The 13694-nt window shown below is 41.1% G+C and overlaps 4 protein-coding genes and 2 non-coding genes across 9 annotated transcripts; 2 read left to right on the forward strand and 4 right to left on the reverse strand.

Annotated features, from left to right (window-relative positions):
• Positions 1 to 96: 96 nt before the first annotated feature.
• Positions 97 to 1099, reverse strand: LOC128255611 (uncharacterized). Its single transcript, XM_052985317.1, has one exon. The coding sequence runs from the start codon at positions 1007 to 1009 to the stop codon at positions 431 to 433; it is 579 nt and encodes a 192-aa protein (XP_052841277.1). The 5' UTR covers positions 1010 to 1099; the 3' UTR covers positions 97 to 430.
• A 784-nt stretch (positions 1100 to 1883) lies between these two features.
• LOC128255608 (zinc finger protein 277) lies at positions 1884 to 3417 on the reverse strand. Its single transcript, XM_052985310.1, is given in 3 exon segments — positions 1884 to 2291; positions 2293 to 3053; positions 3111 to 3417. Coding segments are annotated over 3 exon segments (1356 nt in total). The 5' UTR covers positions 3358 to 3417; the 3' UTR covers positions 1884 to 1943.
• A 573-nt stretch (positions 3418 to 3990) lies between these two features.
• LOC128255610 (transmembrane protein 53) lies at positions 3991 to 9425 on the forward strand. Of its 4 annotated transcripts, none has more exons than XM_052985313.1 (5): positions 3991 to 4140; positions 4461 to 4654; positions 4740 to 4915; positions 8165 to 8446; positions 8524 to 9425. In XM_052985313.1, the coding sequence occupies exons 2-5, from the start codon at positions 4540 to 4542 to the stop codon at positions 9112 to 9114; spliced, it is 1164 nt and encodes a 387-aa protein (XP_052841273.1). In that variant the 5' UTR covers positions 3991 to 4140; positions 4461 to 4539; the 3' UTR covers positions 9115 to 9425. The 4 variants fall into 4 exon arrangements, with proteins under 4 accessions (XP_052841273.1, XP_052841274.1, XP_052841276.1 ...); XM_052985314.1 differs by having other exon boundaries at positions 4061 to 4164; XM_052985316.1 differs by lacking the exons at positions 4461 to 4654; positions 4740 to 4915 and having other exon boundaries at positions 4072 to 4140.
• A 442-nt stretch (positions 9426 to 9867) lies between these two features.
• Trnas-uga (transfer RNA serine (anticodon UGA)) lies at positions 9868 to 9949 on the reverse strand. The gene has a single exon. It is a non-coding gene; the product is annotated as a tRNA-Ser (tRNA).
• Positions 9950 to 10480: 531 nt separating this feature from the next.
• Trnas-uga (transfer RNA serine (anticodon UGA)) lies at positions 10481 to 10562 on the forward strand. Its single transcript has one exon. It is a non-coding gene; the product is annotated as a tRNA-Ser (tRNA).
• Positions 10563 to 11013: 451 nt separating this feature from the next.
• LOC128255471 (rRNA 2'-O-methyltransferase fibrillarin) lies at positions 11014 to 13130 on the reverse strand. Its single transcript, XM_052985085.1, has 3 exons — positions 12989 to 13130; positions 12422 to 12870; positions 11014 to 11757 (listed from the first exon to the last, which is right to left on the reverse strand). Exons 1-3 carry the CDS (start codon positions 12999 to 13001, stop codon positions 11176 to 11178), a joined length of 1044 nt encoding a protein of 347 aa, XP_052841045.1. The 5' UTR covers positions 13002 to 13130; the 3' UTR covers positions 11014 to 11175.
• Between the last annotated feature and the right edge of the window lie 564 nt (positions 13131 to 13694).

Here is a 13694-nt window from a genome sequence, read left to right on the forward strand (position 1 = left end):
AGTGACATTTTAAATTAAAAAATGCGGATAGCTGTTGGGAAATGTTATTTTAATCAATTCTTTTCAAACTGGTTTGGCAAAACAAAATCACTTACGTAAATTATTTTTAGCCGTTTTATTTGGTTAATTTAATTTATTGTGCTATTATTAAATAATTTTTAAAAAGGAAACTTACAATTGAAAGAGCATCATTAGCCACTTCTCGATAAAAAGTGATTAGGAAATCTAAAATCCCGGATTCCATTTCCAATTCCAATCAAGTTTGCTTACGAATTGCTTCTATTTCAGTTTTCACATCGAGCTTACATGAAATTGATCCAAGACTTTTCTTTAGAAACCGAATTGAGCAAAAAGCCAAAAGTGACTAAGGAAAGGATTTGGAAACAGGGTCGTACAAAATACTTTCAGCAGTCTTTGGAGCTATAGTCGCTCAATCCTTGGGCGGCACATCCTTGCTGAGCTCCGCCCGCTTCCGCTGCTCCATGCGCTCCTCCACCTGGTCCAGCCGGTCGCTCATGGCGTCCAGGGAGCTGAGTAATCCCGCCTGGATTTCGCCGTACCGCTTCATGGCCAAGACCAGGCTCTCCTCGATGAGTTCGCTCTGCTGGGCGTACTCCCCGTTGTTCTGGGTGATACCCTTCAGCTGGTCCAGGCACTCGGCGGGAATGCTGCGGAAGTACTCCGCCCCCAGAGCGGGTTCCAGCTGCCTGATCCTCTCCAGCTGCTCGGCCTGGGTGTGCAGCTCGGGGGCCACGGCGTGCAGGTAGACCTCCTTGGAGCGCACCTGCTGCTGCTCCTCCAGGAAGTTGGGGTCCAGGTACTTCTCCAGTTCGCTAGATCGCTTCACACACTGCTGCAGTGGAACACTGCCCGTAGTGGCTTCGCCCAGGAGGGCGTGTGCCGAGCACAGGGCGTCCACTACGCCCTCCCCCGCCTCCGAATCCTGCACGGGACCCAGGACTCGCGTCAGAGCATCGATGCGCTTCTCCAGAATGTCCAGGGCCTCCATTTTCGCTCGATTTCTCTTTATTTTGGTGTTTTGTGTGCGGGAATGATGTCAGTCTGTAGAGCTGGGTCAAATATCGATGTTTACTCGATACTATCGCATGGGGCCAGGGCTTCATCATCTATGTTTTTATTTGCGCATTTGGTGTGTATTCACTGGAGGAAATATGGATATTAACCCTTAAGTGGTCTATTTCATAAATATTTATAATAATAATTTAAAAATCCAATCTGTGAGCATGAAAATAAAATATTCTTTAAATTGTATAACAAATAAAATTAATAAATAACTTCTTTTTCGAATGAAGACACTGAGAAATTAGAGTTTACTCCGATTCAACCATATTTATACATATATACGACACCTCTTCTCAATATTCAAGAAAGTAATTACAATTATATTAATAATAACAATTTCTTATAACCACTGGTATCAAAAACAGCAAAACAAGATAATTAAAAAAAATTAAGAAAATTAATCCCAAATAAACTCGTTAAAAAATTTTGCATAGATTTCGTTGAGAACTCAAAAAGGTACAAAACAAAATAAAATAATTTTTACTTATTATTGTTATCATTATTAAAAAATTGTTAAAACAAATATGAGAATTTAAAAAAATGTAATCACAAATTAACTCATTAAAAATATTTGCAATAGATTTCTTTGAGAACTAAACTCACAAAGGTACGAAACAAAAAAAAATGGTTTCTAACTTGTCAACATTTATGAGGCACAAAATAATCGTTACATTTTTATTATTTTATTTTTTTTTTTAATTTGTTTATCTCTGATTTGGATTCTTAAGGACATCTTAAAGCCCAGGAGTTCCAATAGGTTGAAGCTTCAATGCTTTAAAGTTTAATGAATAAAAAGCACATCGAGTAGTTATATATACATATATTTAATTAATTGTTCCAAACTAAATCGTTTCAACACTTTACAGCTTAAAATTCTCGAGAGACAATCGCTCCGCATCCTTGTTGATCTGAGCTAGACTGTCCTCGGAGATGATGCGCACCACATCGGCTTCCGGATCATCGTCTGCGGAGTCGTCCAGCACGCACAGCAGTCCGTCGTTCTCCATGTAAGGAAAGAAGAACTCCGGTTTGTCCCAGTTCACTTTGCTTCCGACCCCGCAATGCGACTCCTGGGCCATGTGCTCCACCAGCAACTCCTGCTCGTCGAACTGGAGGTCACAGGTAACGCAGCGCAGCATGCACATTTGCCGGCGCAGGTAGTTGACCACCTTCACCCGTTGGTAGAAGTTCAGGGAGCAGGTGGCCTTTGTCAAAATCCAAACGATGGACCCCACTCATGTGCTCCTTGAGGGCGACAAAGTTGTCCCCAAGATGACAGCAAAAAAGGCACTTGATAGCACTCGGTTCACCATCCGCCGCCCAATCCGACCAGTCCGAATCGTGTTCGCCATCCGAATCCGGACGGGCAAAGTGTTTGTCAAAGTCCACGCTGCCGGTTTCCGGATCAGCGCATGTGGACACGGATGCGGTTTCCTGTCTTCTCTTTTGATGGTGCTGTTTCCGGGGCGTTGGAGCCGCTGGTCCACGATTATAGTTGATGAGGAAGTACTTGTCGTACTCCCTTCTGTTCGGGTTGATCCGCTTGTGACCCTTCTTGCGCATGTGCTCCTTGAGCGTGGGCCGATCCCTAAAAATCTTTTCGCAGTAGAGACACACTAAACGGTTCAGGTTCTCCTCTAGGTGATCCAGCAGCTCGTCCACGTACACCAGCTTCTCGGGCTTGCCCACCAGCAGGAAGTGCTTGTCGAACAGGTGGTCCAGGTAGTCTGCTCTCAAACCCTTGATTATGGTCCTGCAGAACAGGCACTCCTTGGAGAAATTTCTGTCTGTGAGCTCGAACTGATGCCGCTTGAGGGCTTCACTCAAGCGCTTCTCCTTTAACCTTTGTCGCAGCTCGTAGTCCTGGGGCAGGATATCACACAGAAGATAGTACTTCTCGTTCTTGGCATATTTCCCATCGGGGAGTTGATCCAGAAACATGGTGGTGCAATATTGTTCAAATTCATGTGCTACGGTTGGGGTATAACAATTAAAAGTTTACTTTAAGGGAAAGGTCATCCTCCTACCCTGAAACTCCTTGCCCCAGTACTGCAGATAGTCCTCCAAAAGCGCTATATCTTCCACATCGGCTATGACCAGGCGGTGCTCCAGATACAAGTGCGCCAGGCAGTCATCTTTGTCGGCGGGAAATATGTACACCTTGTCGCACTTCAGGCACTTTATGGCCGTATTGGACGAGGGCTTGAGCTGCGGACTGCATTTGATCTCCTCTGGCGACGAATCCTCTCCAGAAACAGCCTCCGCGTGCTCCATTTGACGGTGTTTACGTTTTCCTGCCCTGCTCAAAGATTCGGTGTGACCGTAGGTGCTTAGCCGAAATATACTGTTTCATACATTTGTTTAAGATAAAATAGTGCACTTTAAATAAAAGTTTCTCTCGGAAATTTGTATAAAGATTTATTTTATGTGATTCTTCAGTTAATAATGGGTTGTCGATAGAAATTTAATCAAAAACCCTTTCACACTCCTGTTTGTTTTTTTTTATTTAAGTATTATATATTTAATTACACAAGAGACTTACGTTATGGTAACTTATATAACACTTTTAAGCTAATAATTGTAATTTTATTACAATCAAACCAATAGATCTTGGTCTATATGTCAGTCAATATACCTAACAGACCAAGACTTTTTTATTTTCTTATTATTTTTAAGAATTGACAAAATATTCTTTTTTTGTTTGGTAAATTACAAAACTCCAATTGCAGCCTATTGATTTTTTTGATTTATTTTACATATTACATTTTTATATTTAAAAATTCTTGTAATATGTCTTAAAATGTAGAAGTTAAATGCAATACAACTTAAATTATTCACATTGCGCCAAAAAGAAGAAAAAAAATGTAAAGAAAATCACATACAAATTTATTTCTGTGTTGAAAAATACCAAAACGGGTGAATAAATACCGACTAGCAGAAATTATTTTTCGTCGCCATAGAGACAATCAAACGGTCTCACTGTTATGCGGTTTGTGGTCGGGGGCGGAATTGAAATTATTAAGCAAACAAATCGAAACACGGGAGCACGACGTTAGCGTAAGTGTTACGGCGATCGATTTAGTACGTTACCAATTAAAAATCATCAATATCCACACATACACACCCCGCACTCACGCACACACACACACACATACCCGGACTCACACGCACAGGCAAGGGAGGCAAATTAGAACCTGAATCTCAATTTATCAATTTAATAATAAAAATTGAGACTCGTCTGCAGTGGGTACAAAGTGCAATTTGTGTGCATTGGCCTGTGTTTGTGTGAGTGTCCGTGCGTGTAAGCGCGGGTGTGTGTGTGTGTGTGTGTGTGTGCAGAACGCAAATGAGAAAAACCATTGCCATTCATTTTTCAGTCTGTGTCCAAAGCGCTTTTGTGAAAGTATTCGCTGAGAAAGTAGTCCCCGTTCTGCAATTTCCGTGCAATTTACCGCAATGGCTGCGCACTTTTTTCGCACAGCATTTTACGCAACGGCGGCGAGAAAATCGATGAGCCTGCCCTTCGCCGGACGAACAGCCGCAACTCTGGCCGTGGGCCTGTCCTTTGGTGGTAATTGCTCCCCGATTTCGACCCGCTCCCGTTTATTTATAATCGTTTTTCTGCATTGCACGTTCCATTCCTCGCGACCAAATAGCACAAAATAGCCGGGCAGCCGTGCCGTACGAGAATGTCTACGCGGACAGCTTTTTCGGGGGCTGCCAAACCCAGGGACTGCTGAAGAGCCCCCCGATCCGCCAGATCCAGCCACCTCTGATCCGGAACTTCTCGAGCCTGCAGACAGGCCACCAGCAGCAGCAGGCGGTTCCGAATGTAAGCTTTAATCCCGAAATAATCCATCTTTTTGGGTGTCCAGGAGACAGGTTCAGTTTCCTATCAACAGAAGTCCAGATTGAGACTTTATTTTTACTTATACTAATTTATTAACTCAAAGTTTAGCTTTTTGTTGCTTTGAGAAGAATCTCTCGCTTTCGTTAATTAAGATACTTTGTCAGATATTTAGCTTTCCTCCAAAATCCTTTAAAAATAATCTATCTAATGGGTAGAAAAAACTTTAAAAAGATAGGATCCAGTTTTGGACATCTCAGCCCGCCCAAACAAAAAACAACCGTTTTTATTCAGTATTTTAAAGAAAAATCCGTTAATTTTGTGCTTGAGTCACTATCTAGAAACATTGCTTACTCTTCGCCATACATCCATTAATCCAAAAATATGTTTAACTGAATTATTTATACAGCAGGAATCACCACACATAATTTTAAACTGAAATGCTTTTTGCTAATTCAAATCTACAGTTAAAAATTATAAATTATGATTTACCTATTACACCTTTTTATCTCTATTAACTTTTGACTTTACATATGTTTTATTTATACAGAAAAATTAAAAACAAAAATATTAAGATAAAGATAAAGCAAGCCTCGGCATATAAGTAGCTAAAATTTGCATTATCTTTAATGTCATTGTGTTCATTAAGCGAGTAAAGTGAAGATTTTATAGTGCAAGGTTCATGTGTGTAAAAACTTCAGTTTTTAAATTCTGAAAAATACTTGTACCCGTTCTTCGGTTAAAGGATTTCTAATAACTACTTATTTGACAGAATGACTACCAATCGATAGATAAAAATAAGTGTCCAAGATCGACTTGAGATTAAATATAGAAGTCCATGACGCGGACAATAATAAATTATTCGCCAGGTGGCTACATAGTGAACTTAAAAATAGTTTTATATTATCCAAGAGCTAGGGTTTTAATCTACCTAATTTTGATAGTGTGATCTACTATAACAGTATATTATAACCGGTCGCAAAACAAGTTGAAGTAAGAAGTGTCATAAAAGTTAGCTAGCTTAGAAACTTAGACAAAATTGGCTATAGTTCGGTTTACAAATTAAATATCATTCATAAAAGGGTGTTTATTGTCAGGGTCTTCCACAGTTCCCATTTATATTTTCTTTGACATCTGTTGATCTGTGATTGAACCATAGCTTATTTAATTCATTTAACTCTTGATATTGTGCATTTTTAAGTTTGCATGCTTGAGAAATTGTATTCCCTGCCCTTTGTACCCGGCAAATAATTTTGGCTCTCTATCTCTCGCAACCTCTCCTCTTCTATGGTGATATGTACAGCCTTGCCTACGAATACGAATTTAAACATTTTTTTAATTATTGTTTACCAATGACCTGCAATTAGTAAAGACTCATTAACCGCTTGAACTAACCAGCTAATTATTGAGCATATATACATATGAATTACAGAAAGTGAAATCACCGATAACGAATTCCACTGAACTGCAACGGCAACCCATGATCGTATTTTTGTAACCACCCTCGCATTGAGCAAGCTCAATTGAGCTGTGGCATAGCTTTTTCAATGATTCAAATCATAATGGCGCCCAATGACAAGCTTTCGCCCGAGCCGCCAAACATTCGTGTTCTCTGTTTATTTTCAGGCAGCAAGTTGAATTTACCTAGAACTTATTGTGTGCAAGGGTATTTTGGGTTCTTAGACCTCTATATAAACTAAAATTTATAATTTTAATACAATATATCATATGCCAGCCTATTTAAACGCCTAAATTGCTGGTTCTTTTGGGCACAATTTACACATTAGACCGCCGAAAAGGGTTGTTAAGGTAGTGAATCTGGTTTTTAAATGGTATCTCCTAGTCGAGACTTCATGTTTACTTTTCCGAAAGGGGTCTCAGGCTTCCAGTGCCGCAATGTAATTTAAGCCCGTGCAGCAAAGAGTAGAAAAAACATATTCCTCCATATACACAAACATCAACTGAAATAACTATTTTCCATGGGGAATGTAAGCTCGACTCAATTCCGCTCAACTATCCACGATCGTTCCACTATTCAGGTATATGCTATATATCGCTGGGTATATGCTATATTTTGTGGATCAGTCAGTAAGTCAAAGTCGTTGCACCTGTTTAGTTTTATCTTCAATATGGACTTCCTGATTGAGATAACATTGCTGGTCATTTTGGCAATTATACTGCTGAAAATCTATCATCGCGCGAAACGTGTGAGTGGCCGTGAACTTTCGGCTCAAGTTCATAATGTTAAGCTAAAGTGAAAGTTTTCTCCAGCCTCTCTCATTCACTCAGAGCTTAAATTATTTGATCTGTCTTTTTTGCCATAACGAATTTATGTGGGAACTATTCGGTCACCAAATCAGTCCGTCTGTCCGGCACTAATCTAAATTACAACTGCTTATCTTAAGACTTGGCAGGGCTATCTTCGAATCCGGAATGCTATCAGTCAGATTAGCCTTGGTAAAATATAGGAAAAGAAGCTAACACCTTTGCACCGCCTTCATTTCGTCTGTTTCCATTGAGCTAATTGGTCGTTTGCTTAGGAGCAATTTCTGATAATTTGATACTAACAAATTTTATACGGAAGCGAAACGGAAAAGTATAACGGTTGTACTACATTTTATTGAGCAGTCTAACACTGTGTACACTTTGTAGCTAGATCTGTCTTCCATTAAGGTGTTCAATACTGTAATTAAATATCTTACTCAGTAGCACTTACGATCCTTACGAATGGACAAAACGCACGCACAGCTGAAGTAATTTTATCAGGAACAGCTGATTTTTATCACGTGTTCAGCGACTTTTTCAAGGTCCGCAGCTGTTGCCGAGGATTAATCACAGCTATATCAAATATTCCCAATAATTTGCATGGATTTTAGTGCCCCAGTTAATCTACAGTCAAACTCTAACCGATCAGACCATTTTAAGTACTCAAACCTTCAAATCTTATCAGTCAGCGATACAGCTAGCGACTGGACCTATCCAAACTTTGGTTTCTAGTGCGATTAGGTTGTACAATAGTACAGGTGCAGCCGGTTGGTCGTATATTAAAAGAGCCCACTCAATTCCCGGCGAAGATAGTTGAAATTGTATGCATATGTATATACAATGACAATTTTATAATGTGTCTACAGCGCTTGAATTATTTGTTCTGTTCTTAAAGTTTCACTTTCTTTCACTAGTCACTCATATCAGCTGGGCCTCATTAAGATTGATAGCGAATTGTCTTTTACACAGAGCGCCATGGCACCTTCGAAGAATCGCCGGTATATATCCTCGCAGGACATTACCAAGAATATGACTCTGTACACACACAACAAGACTCAAGTCGAGGTGGATCCCAAGACGCTGGCTTTTAAAAAGCCAACTGGCAACCCACTGGTCCTCATGATGGCCTGGCTGATGGCAAAGCAAAAGCACCTGAAGAAGTACGCCCAGATCTACACGGATATGGGATTCGATGTGGTGGTGGTACACATTACGCCCTGGCAGTTGCTCTGGCCGGTCAAAGGAGCCCAGGTATAAAATAAATTATATTTCGATAAAATGAAAACCGCAGATAGTAAACTAATGTTTCCATTTTTATCACTGACCAGGTGGTGGCCGCTGAGACTCTGCGATTTCTGGAGAGCAACAAGTCGTATGAGCCGATCGTGATGCATGGTTTCTCTGTGGGCGCCTACCAATTGGGCGAGATCATGCTGCAGATGTCACGCGACATGGATCGCTATGGCAGCATCTTGGAGCGTTTCGTGTGCCAGGTCTGGGACAGCGCCGCCGACATCACCGAGATCCCAGTGGGGGTTCCCAAATCGATTTTCCCCAGAAACGAGCGCATGCAGAGCGCCCTGCGCAACTATACGCTGTACCACCTGAAGACATTCCACAACCAGGCCACCATTCACTATATGCGATCCAGCCAGATGTTCCACTCCACACTGCTCAAGGCCCCGGCGCTGTTCTTTGTGTCGGACAACGATCCCATCGGTCCGCCATCCTCCAACCAGGCGGTGCGCGAGAACTGGGAGCGGGCGGACATCAAGGTGACATTCAAGCGCTGGGAGCGATCCCAGCATGCGGCCCACTACGTGAAGCATCGCGATGAGTATCTGCAGACGCTTTTCAATCACTTGGAGACTTGCGGTGTTCTGGAGGCCATCGGCGTGCCCAAGCGCGCCAAGTTGTAGTCGTGTCTTTAGCGGAGCCGCTGACGAATTCGGTGATATACATTTATTCAAAAATCAACGCGATTACGATTTTACCCTAGCTGCTAAGACCTATAGTTAAACGAGAAAAATTAAAACCAGTGTTCTCTTGTAATGATTATGATCTGTGTGTCTTTCGCAAGGCAGAATCTTCAAGCGCCCGCAAATGGGAAATCCTAGGCTAAGCTTAATGTCGTACTCTATCAACACTGAGAAAAATGCTCTATGCCTCTATATTGTTATATTGCGAGATCGCTGCAAAACGGCTAAATAAAGTAATTTAAATGATAAACCATTTTTTTAATGTCTCACTCACATCGCTTCGGAAAAGATTTGAACGTAAGGATTTGAATTACAGAAAGAAGATTTCTTAAGACCATAATTTATATTAACACGTCCTTAAAATTTATATAAGCATGTTCGTCCGTTTGCATGCGGTCTTGTTGCTGAGCTGCCACAGAAACGAACAGAATCACATAACTAGGAACATCCAAACAATATTTCCGCACAATTAAACCCCGTTTTTCAAATTATTACATTTTTAAGCCTGATTATGATCTGTATCGTGCCTTTTGCGCCGTATAATGTTTAAGCACCCTAAGTTAAGCCTATTTACATGTTCTAAGCACTGAGAAAAAAATGATGTCTGATTTGACGTTTTTTTATATTCTAAGTTTGCTTGCAGACGGCTAAACAAGTAATTAGAAATTAAAAAAAAATTGTTCAACCACAAATCGCTGCGGACAGGACTTGAACCTGTGCGGGTAGAACCCAATGGATTTCAAGTCCATCTCCTTAACCACTCGGACACCGCAGCCTTATCGAAAGTTTGGCTATTTGTTATGTCATCATTCTGCTGCTTAATACTTTGTAGGAGTTTTTGCAATGAAAATGACAGTAACCATCTTCTAACATTATTTGCAATTAACTTTTATTCTGGCACATAATTATGAAGATGGTAAGTATTTGAATTAACACATTTTAAATATATGCTTTAATTTAATTTTCGTCGTTTTTGTAGTTATCCAAATTAATAGAGATGTCAATTCAATTGGATAACGTATTTTTAAATATAAAAGTAAAAAATATTATTTTTACCAAATAGTAATTTAAATTATTAATTCGAATTTTCTTTTCACATTAGACCACACAGCTACGATACCGGAACTCGCACGTTAGTTTAATTTCGGTAAAGAATATTATTAGCCAAGACACTACTGGGTTTGTGTCCAAATAAAGCATATGCCATCCCTGGCTAAATATTGGTACAGTAGGCTAGAAGGGGTTGGAAGCAGTGCTGAAATCTCCGACTCATACCAAGTTGGAACTTCGGCACTGCGCCGGCAAAGCTGCGGTGTCCGAGTGGTTAAGGAGATGGACTTGAAATCCATTGGGTTCTACCCGCACAGGTTCGAATCCTGTCCGCAGCGGGAATTATTTTTTCTTTTATATTTGTTTATATGTTTTTGTTATGTAGTTGCTAATTGTACAAATGTTTACTTTTCAATTTGTTTATAATATGTTTCATTGGTACATTTATTTCCTGTGATGTTTGGAAAAGCTTGTGTTTATTTAATCCAGTCTTAAGCTATACGATTATTAAAAAGTTTTTGTTTAACAAAAATTGTTTTGAAACAAAAAAAATCTATTAACCTATTAGTTTAGTTTGGCAACTATAAGACATTATAAAGGAATATCGGTGAAGTCAAAATGGGGATCAATTTATTGGGAACCGCTTCAATTGTATCAACAGATGTAGTCCAATTTAACTCACAATTTCTGATTTGAAAACATGTAGTTTAGTTTTTATACAAACCAATGATTCGCTCTCATCTGATTTAGAAAATCTTTTTTAAAATAGGACCTCCGCCAAGTCTCACATTTTCTTTTGGTTTCTGTGTATATTTTGTACGTCTGCTACAAAAATAGTTTGCATTTTGATTTATCTTTAAAACTATGGTTTTATATTTAAAAAGAAACTTAATACAACACGTCTGTATTAGTACAATAGCCTTAAAACTAGAACCGGCAGAAGGCAGCTGCTTACTGCTTGGGCGGTGGTCGGTAGACGCCGACAACGACGGCGTGGTCTCGCTCATAGGGCTCCAGCGTGAGCTGCTCCTGCGGCTTCAGCTTGTCCGCCTGCATTTTCTTCACCTCGGCAGCGAATACCGCTTCCGGCTGCGCCGTAGAGTCAATGCAGGAGGCCTTGATCGAGATGACAAAGTGGCCGCCGTTCTTCAGGAAGTGCTGGGCATTTAGTGCCACAATACGACCCTGATCTGGCTGGGCAACGTCGGCGAAAATCGTGTCCACCATGCCAACCAGCATGCGGTACTTGTGTGGATGGCGAGCGTCCTCGATGATCGGTATGATGTTGGTGCGCTTCTTGGCCACGTTGATCAGATCGCGACCGGATCGGTGTGAGAACTCCACGGCGTAGACCAGGCCCTCGGGTCCCACCACATCCGACACATGGGAAACTGTCGTTCCGGAAGCGGCGCCCAGGTACAGAACCTTGGAACCTGGCGGCATGTGGATCTGCTCAACTCCACCCAGGACGGCAGCAGCCAGCTTGGAGCGGAAGGGATTCCACACACGGTACTCAATCTTCTCACCATTGGTCTGAAAGGAAATTTAAAAGGTGGTTACGAGTTTTGATGAGTTGGTTTTTAATAATAAATAAATACTTGTAGTTTGAAAAATAGCTGGGATATGATAGGAGGGAACAAAGATCACTGGGATTTTCTAGGATTCGATTTTTTTGAAAGAGCGGGTCTTATAAACAGGTTTATATTTACTATAAATAATTAATTTGTTTGCTAAATATTCATCGCTCGTTAAGTAAAGTCGAAATTTACTAAAACTAAGCATTTACTTAATAAACACTTGGCAGCAATATTTTGTAACGCGATTTTAAAAAAAATGTAACAGATTTACAGTTTTGTGAAAATTTAAAAAACGTGAGATAAGTTGAAAAAAAAAATGGTAAATAAACATGTGGTATTTCGAAGATAAAGGGCTTGAAACTATCTGAAAATCACTTTTCAAAATGGTGGATTTGTTTGGGTTTGGATTGTTTTGGAATAGACAGCGCCTCAGTTGTGCATTGTTCTAAGCAGACCGTGGAGCACCCGCGACTGCTTCACGTGCACCTGGAGTGCACACAGCCACAGGTGGCCGCCAAGGATGCTCATGGCCACATGGTGCCATGTTCTGTACCCCTGCACAACCTCATCATCAGCTGGGGATTGGGATTATAGCAAAGGTTGGGGGGTGAAAGACTAACCTCGACGGAGATGCGCTTCTCGCCGTACACCTCGGATCCGGGGACAAAGTTCCTGGTGACCAGGGCATCCTCCTTGCCGCGGGCAATGAACACGCCCTCGTGACGATGGGCTTCAATGGTGACCGTTTTGCCGGCCTTGAAGCCGCCGGCGCCACCTCCACGTCCGCCGCCGCCACGACCACCGCCTCCTCCTCGTCCTCCGAAGCCACCGCGGCCGCCGCCACCTCCTCGTCCTCCAAAGCCACCACGGCCACCGCCTCCGCGATCGCCACCACCACGTCCGCCGCCACGGCCACCAAATCCTCCGCGACCTCCACGATCTCCACCGCCGCCGCGACCACGGCCGCCACCTCCAAATCCTCCACCGCCACCTCCGCCGCCGCCACGCCCACGGAAGCCACCACCTCCTCCTCTTCCTTCGCCGCCGCCACCGCCGCGTGGACTAAATCCTGCAATAGAAATTAATTAAATTTAAATATGCACCCACTAAGAGGTTAAGTTTGGCTACATAAACAGTAGATTTTTCGCGTGCTTTAATTAGGCTCAATAAAGGAATGGTTTGCGCACCTGGTTTGCCCATTTTAAGGTGCTGTACTTGCACTTTTTAATACAACTTTTAACAAAATGTGATTGGACCCGTTAACACGCGGCAACCAAAACGCTTGAAAAGAAAAACACGTGTGTGTGGCAGTGTGACCGCGTTGATATACCGAAAATTGTTGGCTAAAAATACCAAATAATAAAAGGTTGAAGACTTCGATATACGGTTAGCGGAGTCCAAACCCATGGAGAAGAACAGCGGTTAGAATGTACACCGATGTTAATAAAAACAAGCCAATTGCATTAGTAAAAACCACAATTAAATTATTTAATTATTAACATTTGAAAGTAAAAAAAGAAGATGTTTAAGTTAGGAAAAATATATACTATTTGACGTTTTAAAAATTTCTTAAAAACTAATTTTGGTATCAACTAAAAAGCACTTTTAATTTATTACTGCCATCTGTCATCTGAGCGCGAATTATTACTGATCATAGTGCACAAACTCTTATATTATGATCAACAAAAGCAGTGTCAAAATAGTACGCTACATGGTACATATCTGCTAGCCTATATCGATGGTATAAATATTGAAAAGATAAACAGAAAAATCAGAATGTAAGCAAACAAAATAAAAAACATATAAACAAACAATAATTAATTAATGAATGCTTAATGTATCATAAGCGTTCAGCAGAACGAACTTAATTAGCTCATCTATGATCAGTGATCA

The sequence above is a fragment of the Drosophila gunungcola genome, assembly GCF_025200985.1.
Source record: "Drosophila gunungcola strain Sukarami chromosome 2R unlocalized genomic scaffold, Dgunungcola_SK_2 000011F, whole genome shotgun sequence".
NCBI classification, from domain to species: Eukaryota; Metazoa; Arthropoda; class Insecta; order Diptera; family Drosophilidae; genus Drosophila; species Drosophila gunungcola.

What these genes read in the sequence shown, in the direction of transcription:
- LOC128255611 (XM_052985317.1), bottom strand. Translation starts at nt 1,009, where the DNA reads ATGGAGGCCCTGGACATTCTGGAGAAGCGCATCGATGCTCTGACGCGA.
- LOC128255610 (XM_052985313.1), top strand. Translation starts at nt 4,540, where the DNA reads ATGGCTGCGCACTTTTTTCGCACAGCATTTTACGCAACGGCGGCGAGA. An exon ending in CGTGGGCCTGTCCTTTGGTG is followed by an intron (nt 4,655 to 4,739) that starts GTAATTGCTCCC and finishes GCGACCAAATAG; the next exon opens with CACAAAATAGCCGGGCAGCC. An exon ending in AGCAGCAGGCGGTTCCGAAT is followed by an intron (nt 4,916 to 8,164) that starts GTAAGCTTTAAT and finishes TCTTTTACACAG; the next exon opens with AGCGCCATGGCACCTTCGAA.
- LOC128255471 (XM_052985085.1), bottom strand. An exon ending in AGAAGCGCATCTCCGTCGAG is followed by an intron (nt 11,758 to 12,421) that starts GTTAGTCTTTCA and finishes ATTTCCTTTCAG; the next exon opens with ACCAATGGTGAGAAGATTGA.